Source organism: Epinephelus fuscoguttatus, linkage group LG15, assembly GCF_011397635.1.
Source record: "Epinephelus fuscoguttatus linkage group LG15, E.fuscoguttatus.final_Chr_v1".
NCBI classification, from domain to species: Eukaryota; Metazoa; Chordata; class Actinopteri; order Perciformes; family Serranidae; genus Epinephelus; species Epinephelus fuscoguttatus.
This window is the reverse complement of record NC_064766.1, coordinates 649,260-676,456: the sequence shown is the minus strand read 5'-3', so window position 1 is coordinate 676,456 and position 27,197 is coordinate 649,260. Positions and strand designations below refer to the sequence as shown.

Here is a 27,197-nt window from a genome sequence, read left to right as displayed (position 1 = left end):
AAAACATAATGAAGGCAATAAAAACAATAATAATAATCATAATTATGATTATTATTATTAGCATTATTATTACTTTTATTACCTTCATTATAGACAGCTGGAGAGTGACAGGAGATGAGTAGCGAGAGCAGATGACTGAAAACTTAATACACTGACTGATTCTTTAATGAGACTGTGTTTTTTTTAATTGTACTCTGAAAATGATAAAATTGTGAAGGTGACTGTTTTCAGTCACAATGAGAGAGTCAGAACACAGAAATAAAACATTTGAACTGTATTGATTAGAATTTTCAGGCAGTTTCAGGCAGTTTACATTGTGAGAAACCTTTGAAAACACAATATATGCAGGCAAATGTGCCTCTACATCGCTGTCATGTTCTTCTTTCTTTATGACTCATTTAAATATTTGCATGATTAAGGCAAGAAGTGTACAGCCTTAATTCACTTAATCCTCTCCATACAGATAGACCAGTTTAATATGACTGTTACATAAATTGCATTAATTATATAAAAAAAAACCCACCTCTACAGTCATATGATAGCAATTAATTACAAATTATATGACATTAATAATGACACACTGATACATTGAAACAATGTTAATATTAATAGATATGTATTGTGATAATGGTTGTAATATCAACATTACAGACCAAGGGTTGTGTGCTAGTAAAAATGTCAACAAAAGGACCAATAATGTGAAATTGAGGATATATTGAGTGCAATATGCATGCATATTACTTCAAAAACAATGACTTCAGGAAAGCTGCTGTACTGTAATGCAATACAATACACAAGCTCCCTATGGTTTCTCTGACATAGTGATGCCTCCTTCAAGAACATACTGTACTGCAAAACGCCTGCTTCATGTGAGGCTTTCTTATGCCACTTAATGAAATACACAAACAAGAAGAGAACCTAAAGGGGCTCCCCACACAGTCTTGCTGGCTGTGGCATGCCAATGTGTCTAGCTAGTACAATGCTAGCTAATTACAGCTAATGCCTTAACATGTTGTACATTTGCTGTTTGGGAATAAAGACAGATTTCCCGAAGTGAACACAAGGTGAAATAGAGCTTTATGAAGGCGAGGTATCAGATATCTAAACCCTTCAGTGGGGTTCACTGTTCCTGAGTATCAGCACTTGCTTTTTAATGTGAAATGATTTAGACTGCACAACACTGATTAATTTAAACCCAACAGAAATGATTATGCATGCATTCACAACAGTGTTAGTATGACATTATAACAGAATATTACTTCGTGCCAGTGTGTTCGCAATGTTAACATCAAATATCTAGCTTTTGTATTAGTAGATTGTAATAATTACTGTAGATATACTGATACAATAGATTTGATGTAGCTGTGTATTCTCCTGCCAGGGCATTGGCTAGTATCATTTCTGATGCTAGGGTTCTGTTGTGGAGGACAGCCCACAGGATGTGTCTACTGATAGAAAGTTTTATTAATGTTGGATTTTTGTATTGCACATATATTTTTTTAATTCCTTATAAAACAAAGATAATTAGCCCTGTCATGAACAAAAGAGAAGGGTTTGCCGATGACAACAATGGAAGTTATCGTTCTCTTTAAACAGTTATCCACTGATTTACTTCAGTTCCTTTAAATCACCAGTTCCTACTTTTTCTTGTTTTCATCTGTTACCCTGTTCTGACGCAACTACAGTTGTGTCCAGAGTTAGAGTTGCTGTTTGTTGTTGGTGTGGTGTAAGCTACGGAGGGCCACACAACAAAACACAGACACTTTCACAAACATTCATGTCCAAATTGGAAATTTCAGAAAACATTACATTTGACTTTGAACCCATATTTCCCTTTACTTATGCAAGTAAGTGTTTAACTTGGCTGTTTGTGGGCGCCCATGACTGATGATACATCATTACATCATCAGGATTGGTCCTCAACAAGTAGTAGTAAACAAGAACACTGACTGACTGGCTGAATGTAAGAGGCAATCACAAGCATTATTTTTCTATTCAATTACAAACTGTTAAATTTTACTATTTCATTTCCTTTTTTTTTTTTAGATTAAGAGACTAATGGACATTATGTGTTTAAATTAAACATGAACCAGTGAAATGAGAGTTGAGTTTAAGTCCACAATTCCAATTCAACCGACTATTTTGCCCTAATCTTCATTATTACAGCAATACACTGGGAAGATTAATATTAAAATAGGCACTGATGGCTTTAATAGTGCCATGTGTCCTTTAATTTCAGTCATCCTTAACTTCTTATTCATTCATTCATTCATTCCTGTTTCCTGGAGTGGCCCCTGAATGTGTCCATGAGGTTGAAGGCTCCCAGGTACTGGCCCAGCATGATGCCCTGCTTCATGGGCAGGATGCTGTGAAGAGAATATGACAAAGAAATTAGATGGCTATTAGGATCTTCTAGGTGGTCCTCATGTCTGCAAAAACTCACATTAGTTTAGGTGAGTAAGTTAGTGATGTACTGTACCGTTTTAGTAATGATGTAGCATCTTTTAAAACGAAGTGCTTTACAGGATATAGCACTCATTAAGAAAAATAAGAAACATACATACACAGTTATAACTGGAGTTTTTGGAAGCAGTTTACAGATTTAGCTGATCTAGTGGTAGAGGGGTGAGGGTGTTGGTTAGTGGGGCTGCTGTTTTCTTTTTTTTTTTTTTTTTCTCTCCATATTTATAGTCCTCTGAGTAGGGCTTGGTTGTGATCTTCTCCTTTTGTGTGACAGAGGCTTCTCTGTAATCTGATAGAAGAATGACACTGTTAATAAATGCAGGGACAGGGACGAACGGCAGATTTCTGTGGGCCTACATCAACATTTGATTTTGATTGACAGTGTCACATGATAACCCCAGGAAAGAAGAATGTACTTCACACTGATCAGACTAAGCCTGAGTGGCGGGACCCCTGAATGGGTGATATGAATTGCTTACATAGCTGTAACTGGCAACATACTGAGGGATGTTTTCTTTCCTTGAAATCGTCACAGATTAGGCTAAATTATAGACTATACAGTGCATGAATCCTTCATTTGCAAATGGTTTGCTTGGATTTTTCTGCGTAGTTTGCACAACGGAATGAAAATTACTCCTGATTAGTGCTGTGAGTGCTATACCTTGTTTTGTTCAGAAAAAGGACTTTCCAGTCATCATAATCTCACACGCAAAAAGCCTTATCTGACAGCATGTGTATCCTTATGTAAAAAGTTATGGCTCAGTAGCACAAAGCTAGATTAAATGTTTATGATAAAGGGGCTTTACAAGTAGCATGTGATATCACATGAAATTTAATGTGTGAAAGGACTCACTTTATGTATAATAATGATTTCTCTCACATTTAATTTCTAAAATCTGGCTTCAATTCACAAACTCTCCATCTATGTTGCTGTCTCTAAAGTATTGGTGTGCATGGGACAGAGTTTCTGTACAGGAGGCACATTCTCCCATCAAGTTTGGTTTTTAAGATCACAACTTTTGTGTGGAAAGTGGCATACGCCTCTTTCAGGCCTTGGTCTGTGCGTACCAAATGGTTATAAATGAGACCCAATGTGTAAAAGATCTCCTCAACAGCTCAAAATTGGCACTTTCAAGGTTTTTCATGGTTCACTGAAATGATTTTATTTTCTTTGTGTGTAAGAGATGAAGATTTAGAAAATGAAATCTCTGCAGCAATCTTGGAAGGCAGTGCAAGGTGCACATTTCTGTCTCTGCATGTTTAACCTTGTGTGGTGCTATGGTCTTTAATCTTAACGCAATCACTTCAGACTGCCATGACTCTATTCATCAGAGCTTAAAGTTTTCTAACACATGGAGAGAAAGGTAAAGATGTCACTTTGTAGAAACTGGCTGGAATCTCCCTGCTTCTGTGATAGCATTTTGGGGTCCATGTCATTGGTTCGACAGCCCATTGGTTCAACATCCCATTAGTCCGACTGTCCGCGGTGTTGAACGGTTTGCGGCGGGCGTATGGTGCGCCGCAACCGGCTTGAGGCAGAGCAGGCTCACGGCTTATGTGTTTGTCACTTTCTTTTTCATTTTAACCCACACCATGATCTTTTCCTGACCCTAACCAAGTGTTTTTTGTGCCTAAACCTAACCAGACCTTAACCACAGGGCATCATGATGATTTCGGAACAGATTTTGGAACAATGAGTTTAATATGGTCAGAACAATGGGCTGTCGAACCAATGGGCAGTTCCCAGCGTTCTGTGCTGCTCTCTACGATCAGCTAATTTTCTGATATTCCTCATTTCAACTGCTAAATATCTACTACATGTTTGAACCCACACTAGACCCCTTTAAGCACCCATGGCTCTCTTCCTCTTCTTGCTTATCCCAGCTGTTGTTTACATGCTATTAGCCTTGTTAGCTACATTAGCTTAGCACTTAGCGATGGCTTCCCCCTCTCCCGCTCTCTCTTGCTCGGTGTGTCAGATGTTTAGCTATTACTCTGCCTCCTTTGGCCACAGTGGTATATGTAATAAATGTTTATTTGCTATGTTGAAGACAAGGCTTAGTGAATTGGAAGCGCGGCTCAACATGATGGAAAATCATATAGCTGCGGTAGTTAGCCAGCCCCCCTGGGTGACTATTCGAGAGAGGCGTAGTACCAAGGCAAAGCCCATGGTTCACCACCAACCTGTTCACGTTTCTAACTGTTTTTCTCCACTCAGCGACACACCCGCTGAGGAGAAAACTCTGGTCATTGGCAGCTCTATTCTGAGAAACCTGAAGTTGGCAACACCAGCAACCACGCTCAAATGTATACCTGGGGCCAGAATGGGCAACACTGAATCAAATTTAAAACTGCTGGCAAAGGATAAACGTAGTTTCAGTAAGACTGTTATTAACATTGGTGGTTATGACACCTGGTTACGCCAATCGGAGGTCACTAAAATTAATGCTGAGTCGGTGTGTGCATATGCACAAACCATGTCAGACTAGTAGTAGTTTTCTCTGACCCCCTCCCACATCTGACCAGTGATGAGATGTTTAGCCGCATGCCATCATTCAATCACTGGCTGTTCAGGTGGTGTCCACCAAACGATGTGGGCTTCATAGATCATTGATGAACTTTCTGGGGAAAAACTGTTCTGATTAGGAGAGATGGCATTCATCCCACTTTGGATGGAGCTGCTCTCATCTCTAGAAACCTGGCGAAGTTTATTAGTGATTTAAAACCCTGACAACTGAGAGTTGAGACCAGGAATCAGAGTTGCAGTCTTAAAGGCTTCTCTGAGCTTCTAGTGCAATTACCCATCAATCATGTTATAAAAATGGTGTCTGTACCCCGACCACCTAAATTATTTAAATCTAAAGTTAAACAAAGAGTTGTACATAAAAACCTAATAAAAAATAAAATCTTTTCTGTGACAGAAAAACAAAACAGGAGAATTAAATGTGGACTTTAAAACATCAGGACTCTGTCATCGCAAGTAGTGATGGTGAACAAATTAATATCAGATAATGATCTTGATTTACTCTGTCTCACTGAAACCTGATTGTGTCACCATGAATATTGTAGTAAACCTGTGGTGGGAGGAGACCTGCAGGTGCTGCACACCTTCACACACTTGATGAGCTGAGTGCCTGCAGCTGTGTGACTGAACTGAGACACAGAGTCAAAAGGAGAGTGGCGGGCAGGCTTTCTTTGTTACTGGTGAGAGTTGTTCTGTTCTGTGAGCTTGCACGCTCGTTGGGGGGAGGCGTCGCTCGCAGCTTTTAGTGCTGCCGGCAATGAAGACAGCTGAATAGGGGAGCTGTATCAGAGTCAGGAGGGGGGGATAGTCGCCTCCTGTAGTTAGCCAGGGCCCAGGGTTTAGGAGCATGTACGCTAACCTCCGCTCGCCAGTCCTGTGTTCCAGCGCTCGGCACGCCGCCGCCTGCTACCTGCACCGCCGGCCAACACTACTTGCCCCGGGGAGTTGGACGGTGCTAACGCTCAGACCCTGGGGGTGGGTCTCGCCAGCTGGGCGAGATAAGTTTTACCACTTCCATTCTTTTATGTTTTGCTTTATTGTAGCCTACATGACTATAAAATGAGCTCCTTTTAGATTGCAGAGTGAGTTACACTGACGGCACTGTTAACCTGTGGGTGGGGGGACATTTGACACTGGCCACACTGTAGTGGTTTTGAGCCGTTTACACTTTGGCGTGTGTGTTCATCTGTTGCATGCAGTTTTCTCTGTTTGCTGTGCGGAGTCCTAGAATTGGCTGTGTGTATTCACTCTTAAACTCATGTGTATGTTGCACTGATTATCTGCGTGTGTTTTGCCTGCCCATAGGTGAATCAGTTAGTTTAGTGTCTCGCTGCCCTATCTTGTACATTTTAAATAGTATCTTTAAATAAAGTTTTGCCTATTATTTACACCCTGAGTTGTAGTGTTTGTTGGCCTCTGACAACGCCCGTTCTGGCTCGTTTATTACAATATGTTAGTCTATGTGAATCCACTCCTCCCAGTCATTCCTCAAGGCAGCGGCCGATGAGGCAGAGTTGCAGCCATTTTTGACTCTAGTCTATTAATCACACCTAAACCTAAACTAAATTATAATTCATTTGAAAGCCTTGTCCTAAGTCTTTTACATACGACCTGGAAAACCTCACGGCCACTTCTATTTGTTATAGTGCACTGTGCTATTCAGATAAAAATTCAGAATACAGACCAAGGCCTGTATTCTGAATTTTTATCTGAATTCTCAGAGTTTTTAATCAAGTTTAGTTCTTAAATCAGATAGTTATTATTGTAGGTGATTTTAATATTCATGTCAACATTGATAATGACTGCCTTGCTACTGCGTTTATCTCATTATTAGACTCCACTGGCTTCAGTCAGAGTGTACATAAACCCACTCACTGTTTTAACCACACCTTCTATCTTGTTCCGACATATGGAATTGAAAACTTAATAGTCTTTCCACAGAATCCTTCTTTATCAGACCATTATTTAATAACTTTTGATTTCTTATTACTCAATTACATGCCACTTGGCATAAGCCACTATACTAGATGTTTATCCAATACTGCCATCGACACAAAATGTAATACCATATCCCACGACTTTAAACTCTTCCCAAATGATTACCTTGTTGATGGTGCTGCAGGCTCACTGCAAACAACACTCTGTAGCACCTCTTATAAATACAGTCCCTGACAAAAGTCTTGTCGCTTATCCTACAACAAGGAACAACAAATAATAACCTGACTTGTAGTTGATCAATTGGAATCAGAAATGGCCTATATGAAAGGCAAAGGCCTTTATATTATGCTTATTATACCAAAATAAAGTTGTGTGTCATTCACTGAGTTTTATCATTTAACTGGGACAGAAAGGTCAGATTTTGCTTTTGGACAAAAGTCTTGTCGTGTCTTTAAACGATTCAACCAATCACAGATTAGAGTTCCACCTGTGACAAATACTGTAATTAACACATTCCCAGGTGTGTATAAAAAGAACCCCAGCACACCAGACCTTCATGTGAAGTGCAACCTGACCGCTGACAACATGCCAAAGATTCAACCACAGACCAAAGTGCTGATCATCAACAGCCTTAAGACCAAGTCTGCTGCTGAGGTGGCAGACATCTTCAGTGTATCCAAATGTCAAGTGGAGAGGATAAAAAAAGATTTGAAGAAACTGGTGACGTTCATGACAAGCCCAGGTCAGGCAGACCCCGTAACACAACTGTTAGAGAGGACCGTTTGTTGCTTCGGCAGTCCAGGGCCAGTCCTTTTTCAACTGCAGCAGAGCTACATCAGAACTGGTCACCAGAAACCCCTGTATCTACCAGGAACAGTTTGTCGAATTCTCTCACGCAATGGTCTCCATGGCCGAGTTACTGCTCACAAACCAGCATTAAACAGAAGACAACAAAAGAATTGTGTTGCATTTGCCAAGGCCCACAGCTTGCAGAAAGGATGGACAGTGAAAAAGTGGCAGAAGGTTGATTTTTCTGATGAATCATCCAATGAACTGCATCCCAGTCGCCCCAAATACTGCAGAAGATCTGTTGGAACCCGCATGGACCCAAGATTCACCCAGAAAACAGTCAAGTTTGGTAGAGGAAAAATCATGGTTTGGGGTTACATCCAATATGGGGGTGTGCGAGAGATCTGCAGAGTGGATGGCAACATCAACAGCCTGAAGTATCAAGAGGTTCTCGCTGCCCATTACATTCCAAACCACAAGAGAGGGCAAATTCTTCAGCAGGATGGTGCTCCTTCTCATACTTAAGCCTCCACATCAAAGTTCCTGAAAGTGAAGAAGGTCGAGGTGCTCCAGGATTGGCCAGCCCAATCACCAGACATGAACATTATTGAGCATGTCTGGGGTACCATGAAGGAGGAGGCTTGGAAGATGAAACCAAAGAATCTTGATGAACTCTGGGAGTCCTGCAAGACTGCTTTCTTTGCCATTCCAGATGACTTCATCAATAAGTTATTTGAGTCATTGCCGAGACATATGGATGCAGTCCTCCAAGCTCATGGGAGTCATACACGATATTAATTCTTTTTCCCAAGGCACCATGACTTTATGTTCTGATGTTATTGGAGCATGTTTGTGTATTCAAAATAAAGTATCATTTCTACAGTACATTATTTTTGTATGCGACAAGACTTTTGTCCAAACAAGATCTGACCTTTCTGTCCTAATTAAATGATAAAACTCAGTGAATGATGCAAAACTTTATTTTGGTATAATAAGCATAATCTAGAGGCCTTTGCCTTTCATATAAGCCATTTCTGATTCCAATTGATCAACTACAAGTCAGGTTATTATTTGTTGTTACTACAACTTAGATAAGCGACAAGACTTTTGTCAGGGACTGTAAGTAAAAATAAGCTCCATAGTACAACTCCCAATCCCAAAAATTAAAACAAATATCGTGAAAATGTGAAAGAATTGGTATTTAACCAAGCTGGAAGAATCTCATTTAGTCTCGGAAGAACATAAAACATACTGGAGGGCCCTCCGCAATGCCAGAGCAAACTATTACTCAGTGTTAACAGAAGAAAATAAGAACAACTCCAGGTTTCTTTTCAGCATTATTGAGCCTTGTATTCCTTTAGCCTTCAGCAGTAATGATTTTATTAGCTTTTTTAATGACACTATTAGAGGCAAAATGCATGACCTCTTGTTCTCAAACAGTACCATTGTGCTGTCAAACACAGGGAACTTAAACAAAGACTGTAAGACCTGATATATATTTGGATTGCTTCTCTCTGATTAACCTTAAACAATTGACCTCAATGATTTCCTCATCTAAATCATCAACGTGTCTCTTAGACCCTATCCCAACTAGGCTACTTAAGAAGTCTTGCCTTTAGTTATATTAGACATGATCAATATGTCTTTATTAACAGGCTATGTACCAGAGTCATTTAAGGAAGCTGTAATTAAACCTCTACTAAAAAAAAGCCCACCCTGGATCCAGAGGTGTTAACCAACTACAGACCCATATTTAGTCTTCCCTTCCTTTAAAAGATCCTTGAGAAAGTAGCCACAAACCAACTGTGTGACTTTCTCCATGACAATATTTTTTTTGAGGACTTTTAGTCAGGATTTAGAGTGCATCATAGCACAGAGACAAAACTAGAAAAATTACAAATGGTCTTCTGATTGCATGTGACAAAGCACTTGTCTCTGTAGTTGTTTTATTAGGTAGTGCTTAGTGCTGCATTTGACACAATTCACCATCAAATTCTGCTACAGAGACTGAAACATTTAATTGGCCTCAAAGGTTCTGTATTAAGATGGTTTAAATTTTATTTATCTGATCAATTTCAGTTCGTTCATATTCATGATGAATCATCTTTGCGTACTGCAACTTTGCATACTAATTTTACTATATTAAAGCTTGTTTTGGAGTTCCAAAAGGTTCTGTCCTTGGGCCAATTCTGTTCACTTTATATATGCTTTCCTTAGGTAACATCATCATGATTATTATTGTCACATACATATACTATCATATGTTAATATATACTTACAACATATGCTACCACAATTACTGTTATTAATATTATAATAGTAATACTAAAATTAATGTAATTGTAACTATTTTCATTAATGCTTGCCCCGCTGCTCTCTCCGGCTCTGTCTCTCTTGGTCTCTCTCTGTCTCAGTTTCTTTCTCTGTCTTTCCCTCTCTTTATGTATCATTTTGTCATGTGGATCACTGCAAATGTATTATGTTGATCTGTTCTATACACATGACATCCATTGCACTTTTGTCCTTCCTGGAAGAGGACAGTTGCTCTGCCTGAGGTTTCTACCATTTCTTTTTCCCCTGTTAAAGTTTTTTTTGGGGGGAGTTTTTCCTTATCCACTGTGAGGGTCCAAAAGACAGAGGGATGTCATATGCTGTTAAGCCCTCTGAGGCAAATTGTGATTTCTGACATTGGGCTTTATAAATAAAATCGAATTGAAAACCTGATAAAACATTAAAAATAAATTATCAAGTATTTGATCAAGTATTATTTGTGACTCTAACTGGCCTCTACTGGACTGCAGAATTAGTACCAGCATCATAGAAAAAACACAATGTCTCTGAAACAAACTGAAATGATTCAAAGTGAGGAACAGAACATAAACCTAAAGTATCGTTACATTATCAAGGAGACTCATGTTTCTATCAAAATAACCCTGTGGAGGAATCCACAAGAAAAGCACTGGAGCACTCAGATCACTTGTGATGAATTTATTAATGACTAACATTTCGATGCCAACTGCGTCTTCATCAGAGTCAAACAGTACAGGTACCAGGTAAGAAGGTTAAATATCCTCCAAGTCACATAGAGACTCTTCTCATTGGTTTACAGAGAGTGGGAGGTAACCAAACAATTAACCAATAGTACTGTGACAGCACTCACACAGCTAGTCAATACCAGAATACACCACCAGTGCAGTAAAACAATCCCATCCAAATATATACAATATATACAATATTTACATTGCATTACAGGAAGCAAGAGAGGTTAAGCTCCTCATTCAGTCCATGTGGTTCAACTGTTTTGAGGGTGTATATCCACCAAGCCTCTCTTTTGAGCAGTTTTTTTACCCTCTCTGGGATGGGGAGATTTTCTCAATGCCCCAAAATCTCAGTGTTGCTGCAGAACCATGGTTTGCCTTTACATAATGTCTTGCAATGGCATAGTCCATATTCTGATTTCAGATGGCAGCTTTATGTTCGGCAATACGAGCTTTGAGGGGCGTTTTGTCTGACCCACATAAACCTCACTCATGTTTCTATGTTGATGGGCACTGAGAATAACATTTCAAAAAATACAAAAATACAACCAATGACTCCTCCCACTTTATAACTCCATCACAGTTTTATGAGAAATCTGTGATTCTGTGTTTTTATTGCTAGACCAAGCCACTTAAATTTAGAATGGCTTCTGCATAACTTGGGATTCTGGCAAGACCTGAATTTCCCAGTGGAACAACATATTTCTTAAGTCATTCATTAGAGCCAGAATGATGCCTTCCTGCATCTCTTCCTGTGTTAGCAGCTTTTAAATGACTAACAATGGCAGTCTTCAAAGAAGGAGCAGAGACAAGGCTGGATAATACAACACATTATTAAAAGCTTGAACACAATGGTTTTTATGTAAAATGAACAGAGGTGACAGGCAAGGCACCATCTTCATTTGTGTGGGCTGTGTTCCAGAGGAGAAAAGCTGTCTCATAGAGAATAATGGCTGCGTCCTCAAAGAACAGAAGACTTCTCCAGAATGCTCTCTTATCAAACAAACCTAAGGAGCACAATGACTCAAGTGATGGGAGTGATTCACACTGCCCTCTTTGTGCTAGAGTCATAAGGAGAGTCCCATGTGTTGTTTTATAGATCCAAGTGCAGAAATCATCTTATGATAGGGTTGACATGTGATTCATGAAACATTCCTAATTTGCAGATCACAGCATGGGAATGATAGGGTGTTGATAAATGTGGCTGAAGAGAGACTTAGAATGGAAACTCTGATCTTAGGTCCAATTTAACCTACTGGCTCTTTTTGTCAGCCTAAAAAGTTTCATCAAAGGAGAGGAATGAAATCACTGCGGCGGTCATCAGCGTTACAGTGGACAATCCCAAAGGCTGAAATATTTAATTTATGCATCCATGATATGTGCCAACTGACATCTCTATATATTATATTAGACTATATATATTACATAATATCAATATTGTTATAATACTCATATAAAGGTTATAATCCACCCCTGATAATTTTGCAATGTTGTGATCACAACAATTAGCTCAAATTCAGCCAATCCCTGGGAAATCTGCGTGACTATGCAATTTTGTCCAATCTCCTTAACTGTACCACACATTTGACTATTTAAAACAAGTGAAAATATAATTTCATTGTAGAGCTGCGTGCAGCTTATTGATTTGCCTCTTGCTCTCTTTCTCTGCAGGACCGGAGCTATGTGCCTGGGACAGAGTCATACATACAGTGACAGGGCCAACTGTAAGCATCACATATCTTACATGGTTTGCAAGTAAGCCAATGTTCATTAGGTTTAATAACAGAGTGGAGCCGTTTTGGTGTTGCTGTGAGCTTAATGGCTCGGTGTCACCGCTGCAAGGCTTCGGCCCAGGCAGAAGGATGAGATCATGATGTGTTGTGTTAACTTGTGTCCCAGATAGATTCTAACTCTGAGGGAAACCCTGAATGCTCAAATGCTAAGCTCAAAATCTGAGACAGCATCACAACTATTTTTTTTACAATTTTCTCTTGCCCTCGAAATTTCTATTTTATTTCTAAAATGGCTATAAAAATTGCAACACGCATCATAATTTGCTGCTGTAGAAGTATAAAGAAGAAATCCTGGAGTAACTGCCATATGTTGACACAATCCCAAAACCATGCCCCTAAAGGTGACAGAAAACAAAACAGGCCCAGGGCCTTTCTCACTATAATCAGCAAGTTGAACTCAGGAGTCCAAACTTATAAGAGTGGCAGGACACAGTCCACTCAATATGTTGACATCAGCAGCTCACCTTGGCTTCAACACACCTGTAACACTCACTGTAATGTATACACAAGAGCATTTTGCCTCTGATCCTTTATAGCATATTCATTCATTTGTATTCAAGTGTGGTGAATGGTGAGTGTACACAAGGTCCACTGTCTTACAAACATAATTTGTCAGCGACAAACAATAGATTTCAACTGACACCAAAGCTTACCCCACAAAAAGAATGACACCAGCAACATCCAAGCTTCAGGTAAATAGCCAAAAGGCTGCTGAGATAGGACTGTTCTCTAGAGATGGGACTAACTCATTGTCTTGCAAGTCACAAGTTAGTCTAAAGTCTTTGATATGGTGTAGTTACAGTTTTTCTTGATTGTCCACACACATTTTCTGAAAGCATGCCTCATACTCTCAGAACTCTACTCACAAATCAAAAAACACACACACAATGAGCAAAACCCCTCAATTCTCCTGCAAAATGAAACATTCAAAACAACGTTATTTCTTCTCAAAATGGTATTTTATTTTCAAATGACACACACAAACCATCATATGAATAGACATTTATAAGAACCAGTTGAACACTGATGTGTGCAATGTAAAACACTATGATGAATGGAAAACACTTCTTCTCCATTCATCATAATGACTTAGGCCTTTTTTTTTTTGTTCATTGTTACACTTACTACAGACAGTACATGCATAAGAGTGTTGTAAAATATTTTAGAATATAGTTTTTATACTTAGAACACACAAATACACGGTAACAAATATATTTTATTTTTCCCACAAAAACAATGTGCACAGTGTACATTCCAACTAATACAAAGTTGCACATACAGTGGTCTACATACAAAACAACAGAAGAATTTACTGTTTACAGTTACAGTGGCAAAAAAAAAAAAACTATGCTGCATCCTCTCTTCTGTTTCGGTCTGGCCACATCACCTTATCCACATCACAAGCAATGTTTTCCCTGGCCAAGCAGCGGGGGAAATATCGCCTAGCATGGTGAATCCAGCCATGAAAAGCATCAACTGCTATATCTCCACACGTGTCTTCCATAGCTTGGAGAAGGGGTATACGCGTTTGTGGATTTCAGTCATGCACTTTCCATCTCCAGGCAGAAAAAGTGGCTCGGATCTCATCATAGATTACGGTCCTTGGCCTTCCTTGTCCTCGTCCTCCCCGTCCTCCTCCTCTTACTCTCACTCTGACTCTGGCTCTGCCTCTGTTTCCAATGTTGACATCCATTGCTCCAAAACAGAAAAGCTCAGCTGTTGCCCTTTTATGCTAAAGCTCTGATTGCTAATTGTAAAACTGTGTGACAGGTGTTTGCCCATTTGATGAGTCAGTGTGCATAGAAGGGCAATTAACTTTAGAATTTTGAATGACAGTGTGTTCTTTGTGAAAACAAGAGCTTTTCTTCATGAAAATTGTGCCAAATGCAGAGAATTGTGTGTAGTGTTTTGAAAAAAATGTGTTTTAGAACTGCAATTTGAGTGTAAAGCAGGACTTGTGCTTGTAGTTTAGCAGAATTGGTTCAGGGGGTTGGTGCATGAGTTACATGTTGTGGTCACTGTGTCTCAAGTACCAGTATTTGTGTGTAAACAATTGAGAAAAACTGTAACTGCAGATGCAGTCATATATCTGAGCTGCTGTATGTATTTTAGGCATTTCTTTTTGAGGCTATGCATGTAATTGTTGTTACTTTCCTCAAGGTTCCCACACTGTTGGTGCATCCACAGGGAGAGCCTTGTGTTTAAAGAAGAAGAAAGGAATAAGGTGATGGCCATACTTGTCAAGCAAGAGCTCGCTTGCCCTGCTAGTGGGAGCTCACAACTCCTAAAACATCTAAGCAAATTTTATAATTAGCAAATTAGCAAAATTAGCAAGCACTATTTTAGATAAATCAACAATACAGATGAAGTGTAAACAGTTACAATATACCTAACGTGGGACTGGCTCTCTTAACAGCACTAACAACCATCGCTAAATGATGTTTACCTTCAGGACTATGGAGCTACATTAGGGTCAAATGTTTTGTACTTGAAAAAATAAAATTTGAAACTGAAAATTCATGTGTTGATCTTGAATTTTGAAAAATACAACAATGTATTCAAAATAAAAATAAGTGTATGAAACATTTTTTCAGGTTAAATATAATTTTGATTCACTTTGGTAATTCTTTTGAATGAATAATTTATTTTCACTTTTCACTTCCATATATATTTTAACATTTGAGGTCTTATTTTTTTCAGTTGCATGTTTTATCTTTTCAGATTCAGATCTTATTTTTCACTTTCAAATCTTTTTTTTCACTTTCAGCTCTTTGTTTTCAGTTTCAAATCTGTTTTTTGAGTTTCTGATGTGGCGTGGGGGGCGCGGCATCAACTGAGAGGGGCGTGGAATCATGAGTGACAGTGCCTTCAGGGAACGTTGGAACTAAAAAAATTCTGACAACACCATATTCATGTGATTGGCAGTGTAAAAATTGATGCCAGTGACAAACTTCCATTTAGAAATCTGTTTTAGACAAAATGTGGCTGTTGAACTGCAAAATCTGGCATAATTTATCACTGTTATACCGCAATTAGTGCTCAGTACTAAGTGCTGATATGTCCGATTTTCATATAACACTGTGAACGCAGCGTAGTGTCCACTTGGCTTGCGATGATGGCGTCCAGGCGGTCGGATCAATCTGCTGGAGCCCATACATCCAGCACACAGGTGAGAAATGTTAACTAAGTTTTGGGAAATCATAACAAATATAAGGGGTCGTTTTTGTGACAACATACATTTTTTTTGTGACGTCTTTTAAGTGGCGAATTTGTCAGAGCTGGAAAGTGTGATTGTCCACAACTCCATCGCCACGGCCCTGTTGATGCTTCCTCATCCAGTAAACGTGTCCCCTGGATGAAACCTTTGAGCTTGGGGAAAAGGAAACAATCCTAAAACACCTCCCTACTCACCTGACCTGGCTCCAGTTGATTTTTGTGGCACCAGGTGAGTAGGGAGGTGTTTTAGGATTGTTTCCTTTTCCCCAAGCTAAGGTTTCATCCAGGGGACACATCTGGATGTGGAAGCATCAACAGGGCCATGATGATGGAGCTGTGAAAATGTATGTTGTCACAAAAACGACCCCTTAATATTTGTTATGATTTCCCAAAGCTTAGTTAACATTTCTCACCTGTGTGCTGGATGTATGGGCTCCAGCAGATTGACCCGACCGCCTGGACGCCATCATCACAAGCGGACACTACGCTGCGTTCACAGTGCTATGTGGAAATCGGACATATCAGCACTTAAATGTGGCTGTTGATCTGCAAAATCTGGCATAATTTATCGCTCTTATACCGCAATTGGTGCTCAGTACTGTCTAAAACAGATTTCTAAATGGAAGTTTGTCACTGGCATCCATTTTTACAGTGCCAGTCACATGAATATGGTGTATGTAAGTGCTGAGTCAGAATTTTTTTAGTTCCTACGTTCCCTGAAGGCACTGTCACTCATGATTCCACACCCCTCTCAGTTGATGCCACGCCCCCCCACGCCACATCAGGGTCAAAAGTCTGAAACTCAAAAGATCTGAAAGTGAAAAAAAAAGATTTGAAAGTGAAAAAATAAGATTTGAAACTGTAAAAAATAAGATCTGAATCTGAAAAGATAAAACATGCAACTGAAAAAAATAAGACCTCAAATGTTAAAATATATATGGAAGTGAAAGGTGAAAATAAATTATTCATTCAAAAGAATTACCAAAGTGAATCAAAATTACATGTAACCTGAAAATAAGTTTCATACACTTATTTTTATTTTGAATACATTGTTGTATTTTTCAAAATTCAAGATCAACACATGAATTTTCAGTTTCAAATACAAAACATGTGACCCTAATGTAGCGCCATACAGGACTAACAAAAGAGGGTGGCAATAAGAATGCTGTGGAAAACAAAAATACAATAAAGCAACAGAGAAATAAAATATAAAGGAAAGCAAGAGTGAGCAAAGAGAAGAAAGGAGGAATGTTGATGATCTGAGAAAGATGAGAGGAACAGAGATGAGTGAGGGACAGATGATGAGGAGTGTAAAGGATGAAAAAAGCACAGAAAGTAACAGACAATCACTGATCCATCAGTGTCACTGAGGTGCTCAAGAAGTCCAACAGAGATGTGACCACTTCTCAAGCAATCAGAAGGCCTCTGTTCCCTAGAAGTACCTGATGTCTGGACCTCACGCACACTCGCTGCAGTACTGTGCAAAGCTAAAGCTTTGCCTGCACTTTGATGGAGGATGGGTTGGATGGACTTGATTGTAGAGTAGGAGTGGTGGGCTTCAGAACATGTGCTTCTCATTACATTAGACTAAGCTTTTTTTTTTTCTTGGAAACCAACAAAGATCTTTATATGCCTCCCCAGTACTGCTGAGAAACAGGAAGAGCTGCTCAAAAAAAAAAAAAAAAAATCCTCAACATACATATTAACATTACAAAATCACTTCTGGGACCTGAAAACTGGAAGCCAGACGAACAAACAACACCAAATACATGTAAAAAACTGCATTATGATCGAGAAAAGTGCACTCGATAGAGTGGAGATTTCAAGCAGGTGGCCACCCAGCCTAATCACAGCCACTCCACACAGTTCTTTAAATTCCAGCAGATGCAGCACAGCACGTTTCATAAGTGCTCTATAAGATATAAAAATATGCTTCTTCACTGTTTTTAGTCGTGGTACACTCACTGCACAGAGCAGATCAAGTATTCCCGCTGAAAGGCACTATATGTGAAAGATGGATATGATCTTATTTTGAGGATGAATGTATAAACTTTGCAGGCCACAGCACAAATTAGGCAGTGACAACAATAAACACAATTAAAAAAGACCAAAAAACAAACCATTTAACTACACAGCCTGCTTACGTAGTGATGATAGAGGCTTAAATATCAAGGAATAATTACCAACTCAACAAAATCAGGCAAGTAAAACGTCCTGCTTATAGGTATGCTCCTAATGTGGTATGATGCCGTGCTGCTGACAGAACAAAATCAGCTCGCAGTAATGGCAGCTGGAATGTGGCGCAGCTGCACCCAATGAAATTGTCCCTCCCAGCTCCCTTACAGTAAAGATGGTGGTGAAGATAACAAAAACAGTTGACTTAATTATCTCTTATCGTGCCTGACTTTAGTGGATCAAAACATATTGGGTATGAAATTAATCTGCAGATGCTCCCGTTCAAAATGACACCAAACCTTTGGATGTCAGTTTCTGAATCATGGTAAAGGCCAAAATGTGTCTTGCAACAGATGGTAAGGCTCGTTGTTTTTAGCTGAGATGATTTCCAGAAAACTTGTGGCTCCTACTGGCAGGTTAAGACGAGTGAGGAGTCAGACTCAATGACGATATTAACCACTCAAACAGGTTTTTGAACTATTATGAATCACCGCTAACTCGAGAGGTCCAGGAATTTGTGAGATTAGCTGCTAATAGACAAACACTCACATACATGCAAGTCAAGTTTATTTATATAGCAGATTTCATACGACAGGTGCAGACTCAATGTGCTATATAAAATGTGAAGGTAGGCCAAGAAAAGCAGGAAACAGAGGCATTATTATTATGCTTGTTAAAATGGAATAATAATGATAATAGTAATGATAATAATAATAATTCTAACAGTACTGATTCTTAAATAAGATGCCACAAGACATACAGTGATGTACGACCTAGCCAAAAGCTTTAAAAGAAAATACTGTTGTAGCAGTCCTTAGTTGCTGGGGTAGAAAATTCCAAATAGTAGGACTATAGTGACTACAAGCACCATGAGCTCATTTAGACTTTATTCTAGGTATAGTGAGGAGACCTTTACTAGATGATTTAAAGGATCTGTCCAGTGTCAACAACATAGGAGGAGCTAAGCCGTTCATAGACGTAAAAACCAGAAGGAGTATTTTAAAATCAATTCTCTGTTTTAATTGGAGCCAGTGAGGACAATTCAAATTAGTTGTGATGTGTTCAGACCTTTTGGTTTTAGTTTAAACTTTGGCTGCAGCATTTTGAAAAAGATGGAGTTTATTTAACACCTGCTGTGTTGGTCCAGCAAAAAGTGTATTACAGTTGTCTTGTCAACTTGAAATAAGTGCATGAACCAACTTTTCAGATTCTGCCTGTGAGAGAAAACATCTCACTTGATATATTTCTAAGATGATAATAATAAAGAGGTCTTTTAGTCCAGGGGCCAAGGCAGATTTTGGTATCACTCAAAGGGACCAAACAACTTTGGTATTTTTGACTTCCTCTATGTCTCTAGTTTACATTTTGGTATGATACACCTGCCTATCTAGTAGCTTAAGAAATTTTTTTGGATGATCTTTGGGTCCTCCCCAAAATTGAAAATAGTCAAAATTGAGGCTTCTCCAAAAGGGACAGTGTCTGCCTTATCACATGAATCTCGGGAAATAATTATCAGAATGTCACCAAATTTGGACTGAATGTTCACAGACAGTTGCTGCACACAATGCAGCAAAGATTTCATCAGTACCTTGCTCCTTTTAAAAAATGTATACACCTAAACACACATGAATTATAGGTGGACATGGAATAAGGAATAAAAAATCCAAAAGGCATGTATATATGTGTTTGCCATTCTTAATGTAAATAAGCCAATCACCCCAAAATTGAATTTATATGTGCCAAAGAATGTCATCTTATCATAAAAGTAGGTTGTTAGATTATTCACCTCACCATCTGATGTCACCAGCCCCTGACAGGTAAGTAGTGCAGCCAGAACTTCAAACAGACAAATAGAATGGGGCCCTATTAGTCCAGGGGCTAAGGGATCGTTTTCACAACTTGGTAGGCCCCTATCACCCACGGGGACCAAACAATTTTGGCATTTTTATCTCTCTACAGGTCTCTAGTTTATATTTTGGTATGATAGCCCTGCCTATCTAGTAGCTTAATTATAGTTATCATTCTGTAAACAAACTTACACCAGTGTAGGCAAAATACTACAAATAGGGTGAAAGCTGCTCAAAGCAGAAAGCCGAGAGGTTGAAGAATATTTGAGAAATACATATTCAGATTTAGAGAAGAATAGGATAGTAGGTTTTCCACCAGATATCCCTCCATTAGGAGGTATAGAGCATGAGATGGATTTCAGGCCACCTAGGTGGAAGGAAGTTCAGGAGGTGGTCAGGCGTGCAAAGGCTTCTTCGGCCCCAGGGCCTAATGGAGTCCCCTACCGGGTTTATAAAAGGGCACCTGATATGCCTAAATTTTTGTGAAAACTGCTAAGAATAGTTTGGGAGAAACAAATTATCCCAAGAGCATGGCGTAGGGCAGAGGGTTATTATTATTCCTTATTCCTAAGGAGAAGGAGTCTGTGGACCTTAGCCAATTCCGGATGATTTCTCTCTTGAATGTAGTAGGGAAGATTTTCTTCAGTGTAGTAGCGCAGAGATTAGCTAGCTACTTAGAAAGGAATAGCTTAATAGATACTATGGTGCAGAAGGCAGGAATACCAGGTTTTGCAGGGTGTTTAGAACATACTAGCATGATCTGGCACCAGATTCAGGCAGCGAAGATTAAGAAAAGGGACCTGCATGAAATATTTTTAGATCTTGCAAAGGCGTTTGGTTCAGTACCGCACAGCCTCATTTGGAGTGTGTTTGACTACTTCAAAGTGCCACAGGTAGTTGTTAACTTTGTGAAGGCATATTTTCAGGATATTAGGTTGTGTCTAAGTATGGCAGGTTTCACAACAGGTTGGCAGAGGCTAGAAATAGGCATCATGGCAGGGTGTACAATTTCACCATTAGCATTTACTATGGCAATGGAAGTAATCATCAGGGCTTCTAAGTGGGTGGTAGGTGGGGAGAGACGGCAGAATGGGTTGCATCTTCCACCAGTTAGGGCTTATATGGATGACATGACACTGATGACCACAACAATGCCATGTACAAAGAGGCTACTAGAAAAGGTAAATAAGAACCTCAAGTGGGCCAGCATGAAGATCAAGCCTAGTAAGTCTAGAGGCATCTCGATACGTAGAGGGAAGTTAAGTGATAGGAAATTTGTCAAAGATGATGAGGAAATCCCAACAATTAGGGAAAAGTCAGTAAGAGCTTAGGTAGGTGTTACAATGTGGAGTTGAATGATGAGGAACAGGTGGTGAAATTTAGAAAAGATGTGGCGGAAGGATTGGATAGAATAGATAAATCAGAACTTCCAGGAAAGTTGTGGCCAATTTATGAAATTCCAACATCCGTTGTGGAGAGAACTGAAAGGTCGGTTAGCTCCTATATTAGGGAGTGGTTGGGTGCTCCAAGGTGCCTAAGTAGTGATGCATTGTATGGAAAAGGGATACTTCAGCTGCCAGTATCTAGTTTAACAGAGGAATTTAAATGTACCAAGGTCAGGACAGAGCTCTTGTTATCTGGGAGTAAGGACGTGGTAGTTGGTTCCAAATCCAACCAAGGGGAGGAAGTGGAACCCAAGATCGGCAGTTCAGGAGGCAGAGGCAGCTCTTAGGCATGCAGAGATTGTAGGTAATGTTCAGTTTGGCTGGGGAGGCCTGGGGCTTGGCTCAGGCAAACCGGTATGGAATAAAGCAGGTCTCAAAGATAAAAGAAAGCTGGTCGTGGAACAGATACGTAGACGGGAGGAGATATTAAGGGGTGCAAAGGTAGTGGCCCAGGCTAAGCAGGGACAGTGGTTGAATTGGGAAAGTGTAGAGAAGAGGAAGCTTAGCTGGAGGGACCTGTGGAGTATGGAGGAGAATCGTATTAGATTCCTGGAAGGGCCTACATACGATGTGTTACCAACCCCCCAGAACCTAAAACTGTGGGTAAATGGGGACCCATCATGCCCATTGTGTTCAGGTACCGCAACCTGAAAGCATATTTTGTCTGGCTGTAAAGTTAGCTTGTCATAAGGCCGATATACATGGTGACATAACCAGGTGTTGAAAAGTTTAGCTGCAGACATTGAAGGGAAACAAAGACAGATAAATTCAGAGGAGTTAAGCAATACAGTTTGTCTGTGAGGGGGAGAAATACAGAAGGGATAAGTTAGTAAGGAGGCAAGGGTGTGGCCGCCTAGAAGGTGCTTGTGATTGGGAAATGCAAGTAGATTTAGGGGGAAAACTTGTTGTTCCCCAAGAAATAGTTTGTACCAAGCAGAGGCCTGACATAGTGTTGTGGTCGGTGAGTCAACGGATAGTTTATTTCATTAAGCTGACAGTTCCTTGGGAAGACTCAGTGGAAGAAGACTATGAAAGACAAAAGCTGAGGTATGCAGACTTAGGAGCAGAAGCTGAGCAGCGAGCATGGAAAACTAGGATTTGTCCAGTCGAAGTGGGGTGTAGGGTATTCATAGCAAGATCAGCTGTCTCGCTCCTGGGGGAACTCAGAATGCGGGGACAGAGTTTGAGGAAGACAGTGAAGGAAATGTCAGATGAAGCAGCCAGAGCTAGTCAGTGGATTTGGATGAGGAGGGATAATGTCAGTTGGGGGGCCAGCAGGGGGACCTACTAAGCAGGGTACATAACTTCTTGAGATCAGGTGGAGAGATCCACCAATCAGTTCTCTCAGGAGAAAATCCAGGAAGAGGAGGGTTATTTAAGTGTGGGAGTGGCCTATTTGAATCCTGTTTGAGACCATGCTGCAAGGTAAGTGTGTTCAGTGATCCTGTGAGTGTATCTATCTCCTTTAACTTTAGCTTACATTGGAGTCATGATATGTAGCATGTGAAATAGAGTATGGTGAATGTGTTAGGAAAGGTAGTATCAGCACAGTCACTACCTGGAGCTTGCATGTACGAAGCCTGGGTTTGTTGAAGGTGGCAGTGCTGTTTGGGCTGAGAAAGTCATGTGTAAGTAAAGTAAAGGAGGTTGTTGGGTTGGAGCGGGGAGCAGTGAGACCTGGCATTAGGAGAGTGTCTCTGGGACACCAGAGATCACTGTCTAGCCTCCCGGAGGTGTCGTGGGACCAACTCGACAAAAAACATTGATGAAAGGAGGTTCCCACCTGATGACCCCAAAGACATGTTAGTTGTCACTGCTCACTGGTCTGTATTGTTAAGCCCAAACAGCTTCCTATGCAGTTAGCGCTTTCAGTGGCCGTGGAAAGTCAGCCATATTTAAAAACTGAAGACTAACAAGACCTGCCAAGACACATTCAGAGAGTTAGGAAGCTCCTGGGAGGTCTCAGATTACCTATTCGGAATGCTCCAGGAGGTCACATGTCAGATGTACTTGCCTTCCACAAACACAACTAAAGTTAACACACTTCACTACCAGCTATTTTGTGCAAGGTATGGAGAAATAGACTCCAGTCAGCTTCCACCTTGTGAAGACTGTCTCTACATGCATGCCTTTCAAGCAAACTATCAGGCTGCTATCTGGCGGAGGAGTCTGGAGTGCAATCCAAGTGTACCAAATCCAAAGGATCATGGATGGAAGATCCATGATGGGGATCTGGCCATTGAGTGGATGCGGGGTACGCCTACACCAGAGGCTGTATTGGACCTACTATCATGCTCCTGCTCACGAACATGTAAACTTCCAGAATGGCCATGCCTGCAAAGTGGTCTGCATTGCACATATATGTGTGAACTACAAACCTGCAGCAACCAGGCAAATGAGCTGGAATGTTTTCCGGAGCTGAATGATAGTGATGTGGACGATGAATGATGAGACACAGTAAATGCTATACTATATAATGGCTCTAGATGACATTATCTCTGTGCTCTGCCTTATGCCATCTCTCTCTCTGTTTTAAGGTATCACCAGCCACAGCTCCTGTCTCTTCTCCACCTGATTCGAAGTCTGCCATTGCTGTCTCTCCATGCTCTCCGCTGACATTCAATTTCAGTATAGTAGCTCTATAGTAGTGTTAGTTAGGATGAGGGCAGCAGGTGGCTCCCCCTATTTTAGGACGGCCTACAATGGAGAAATAAGCCACCTCCTTCCCTCTGCTAGCCTGGGAGTCTGCCTTAGGCAAGCGGTAGCACTCCCTTTGCCTCCTAGTTATGGGTCAAATAGCAACTGGGCAGCTCTGAGTGCTAGTAGGCCTACTGTAGGCTACAGTAACACGGAGTGTTAGCACAGTAATTGCGTAATCAATTTCCCCTCCTTGTGATTGTCTTCATTAACAAACTTGGTGCATATTTAAATAAAATATTTCAGCAAATTTGTAATACAAAAAAAATACTTGTCTTAATATGAGTGATCAACTGGGCAAGTTTCATGGGGATATCTATTAGTTAATTTTTCACCGTATTTGTAGTGTTTTGCCTACATGGGTGTAAGTTTGTTTACAGAGTGATACAGTATCTCACATAAGTAAGTACACCCCTCCCATTTTTGCAAATATTTCATTATATCTTTTCATGGGACAACACTACAGAAATGACACTTTAATATAACTTAAAGTAGTCAGTGTACAGCTTGTATAGTAGTATAGATTTACCTTCCTCTGAAAATTACTCAAAACACAGCCATCAACAGCTGGCAACATTAGTGAGTACACTCCACAGTGAACATGTCCAAATTGTGCCTAAAGTGTCAATATTTTATGTGCCAACCATCATTATCTAGCACTGCCTTAACCCTTTTGGGCATGGAATTCACCAGAGCTCACAGGTTGCTTCAGGAATCCTCTCCCACTCCTCCATAATGACATCATGCAGCCCCAAAACATGATGCTGCCACCACTATATTTGACTGAAGTCACTGAAGTGCTGAAAGAGCACCAAGACAACTGTCCCTTGCCTACAGTCAAGTATAGTGGTGGCAGCATCATGGTTTGGGGCTGCATGAGTGCTGCCACCACTATACTTGACTGTAGGCAAGGGACAGTTGTCTTGGTGCTCTTTCAGCATGTGTGGCACCTTGGTGAAGAGCACCAAGACCACTGTCCCTTGCCTACAGTCAAGTATAGTGGTGGCAACATCATGGTTTGGGGCTGCATGAGTGCTGCCGGCTCTGGGGAGCTCAGTTCATTTAGGGAAACATGAATTCCAAGCAGAGCATGATCGCCCCTCTTCAGAAACTGGGCTGCAAGTTTTCATTATCAAGTTTTCCAACACGATAATGACCCAAAACACACCTAGTAGATGACAACTGCCATGCTGAGGAAGCTGAAGTGATAGGGGCCTACCAAGTTGTGAAAATGATCCCTTTCGCCCCTGGACTAATAGGGCCCCATTCTATTTGTCTGTTTGAAGTTCTGGCTGCACTACTTACCTGTCAGGGGCTGGTGGCATCAGATGGTGAGGTGAATAATCTAATAACCTACTTTTATGATAAGATGTCATTCTTTGGCACATGTAGATGCAATTTTGGGGTGATTGGCTTACTTACACTGAAAAAAAAAATAAACACAACACTTGTTTTTGCTCCCATTTTTCATGAGCTGAACTCAAAGATCTAAAACATTTTTATATACACAAAAGACCAACATTCCACAGGCCACAATCAACAACCTGATCAACTCTATGCAAAGGAGATGTGTTGCATTGCGTGAGGCAAATGGTGGTCACACCAGATACTGACTGGTTTTCTGACCCGCACAGACCCCCCCAATAAAGCAAAACTGCACATTTCAGAGTGGCCTTTTATTGTGGCCAGCCTAAGGCACATCTGTGAAATAATCATGCTGTCTAATCAGCATCTTGATATGCTACACCTGTGAGGTGGGATGGATTATCTCGGCAAAGGAGAAGTGCTCACTGACACAGATTTAGACAGATCTGTGAACAATATTTGTGGGAAATGGTCTTTTGTGTATATAGAAAATGTTTTAGATCTTTGAGTTCAGCTCATGAAAAATGGGAGCAAAAACAAAAGTGTTGCGTTTATATTTTTGTTCAGTGTACATTAATAATGGCAAACACATATGTACATGCTTTTTGGATTTTTTATTCTTTATTCCATATCCACCTATAATTCATGTGTGTTTAGGTGAATACATTTTTTAAAAGGAGCAAGGTACTGATGAAATCTTTGCTGCATTGTGTGCAGCAACTGTCTGTGAACGTTCAGTCCAAATTTGGTGACATTCTGATAATTATTTCCCGAGATTCATGTGATAAGGCAGACACTGTCCCTTTTGGAGAAGCCTCAGTTTTGACTATTTTCAATTTTGGGGAGGACCCAAAAATCATCCAAAAAAATTTTCTTAAGCTACTAGATAGGCAGGTGTATCATTACCAAAATGTAAACTAGAGACATAGAGGAAGTCAAAAATACCAAAATTGTTTGGTCCTTTTAAGTGATACCAATTTGTGAAAATTAGCCCCTTGGCCCCTGGACTATTTAAGAGATTGGCTGTGTCTTTCTGGTTTTTGGCATGCTCGCGTGGTTTTACAGACAATAGTGTTAACAAAGAGAAAATGTGTTGCCCCAGTGCCTTAGGGCCTGCTAAACATGTAACGGCTCCTTAATTAGCAAGTTGACTTTACATAGATGGCATATCTTTTCAGTTTCTCCTGACATTGTGTTGTTTGGTTTGTTCACTGCTCCGCGACATGCGCATTAGTGTTGAGGGGCAGAGGCCTTGACCCTCCCCGCTCTCTCACTAAGCAGCCTCCCTCTGTCTCCTCTCACTCAGCCTCGTTCAGCCTCAATCTCGTCAGCATGCGCCACACACGCGCTGCACATCTCCACTGCCTCTGTGTCTAACGTCGTACTTGCATGTCATGTTCTCCACAACATTTGTGAGCTCCAGAGAGACGATTTCTTACCGGAGTGAACCTTGGTTGAAGACAACATCTGTGCGTATCCTGGACATACTGCTCATCCACATGCACAGACACATGCTGCTCATCAAGCTGTCTGTGAAGCTATTATGTCCATTCTTTGAATTATGCATGGACTACTGATTTTATTTTATTTGATCTGACACTATATGGCTGTTGACATAATGCCAGTAAATAAAGATACTGGAAAGACTGAGTAAGTGATGCTTTTCATTAAGTTTTAGTTGTTTAAATGATCCCATTCTGTTGGAGGAAAAAGCTCCTTGTTGTGAGCTAGTGGTACATTCTATTATCACATCTGCACTTGTATTAAAATAAGTAGCATATCTATCTCAGAATGGCAAGGTTATAATACTCTCTATTTACCATTATTTTCACTTTCCATTCACATGACCCCACATAATACTTGCATTAAAAAGTCTGCTCTCTCATTCTTTCTCTCTTTCTTTATTT

General features: G+C 40.3%; 1 protein-coding gene across 3 annotated transcripts in view; it reads right to left on the bottom strand.

Annotated features, from left to right (window-relative positions):
• Positions 1-259: 259 nt before the first annotated feature.
• Positions 260-27,197, bottom strand: part of LOC125902820 (epidermal retinol dehydrogenase 2-like) — a 199,396-nt gene continuing 172,458 nt past the window's right edge. For all 3 annotated transcript variants that reach the window (XR_007451186.1, XM_049599449.1, XM_049599448.1), the window contains one exon: positions 260-2,366. Coding sequence is in view for 2 of the 3 variants with exons in the window: in XM_049599449.1 (XP_049455406.1) it covers positions 2,270-2,366 (97 nt within the window). In the remaining variant the exon portion in view is untranslated. The remainder of the gene's footprint in view (positions 2,367-27,197) is intronic.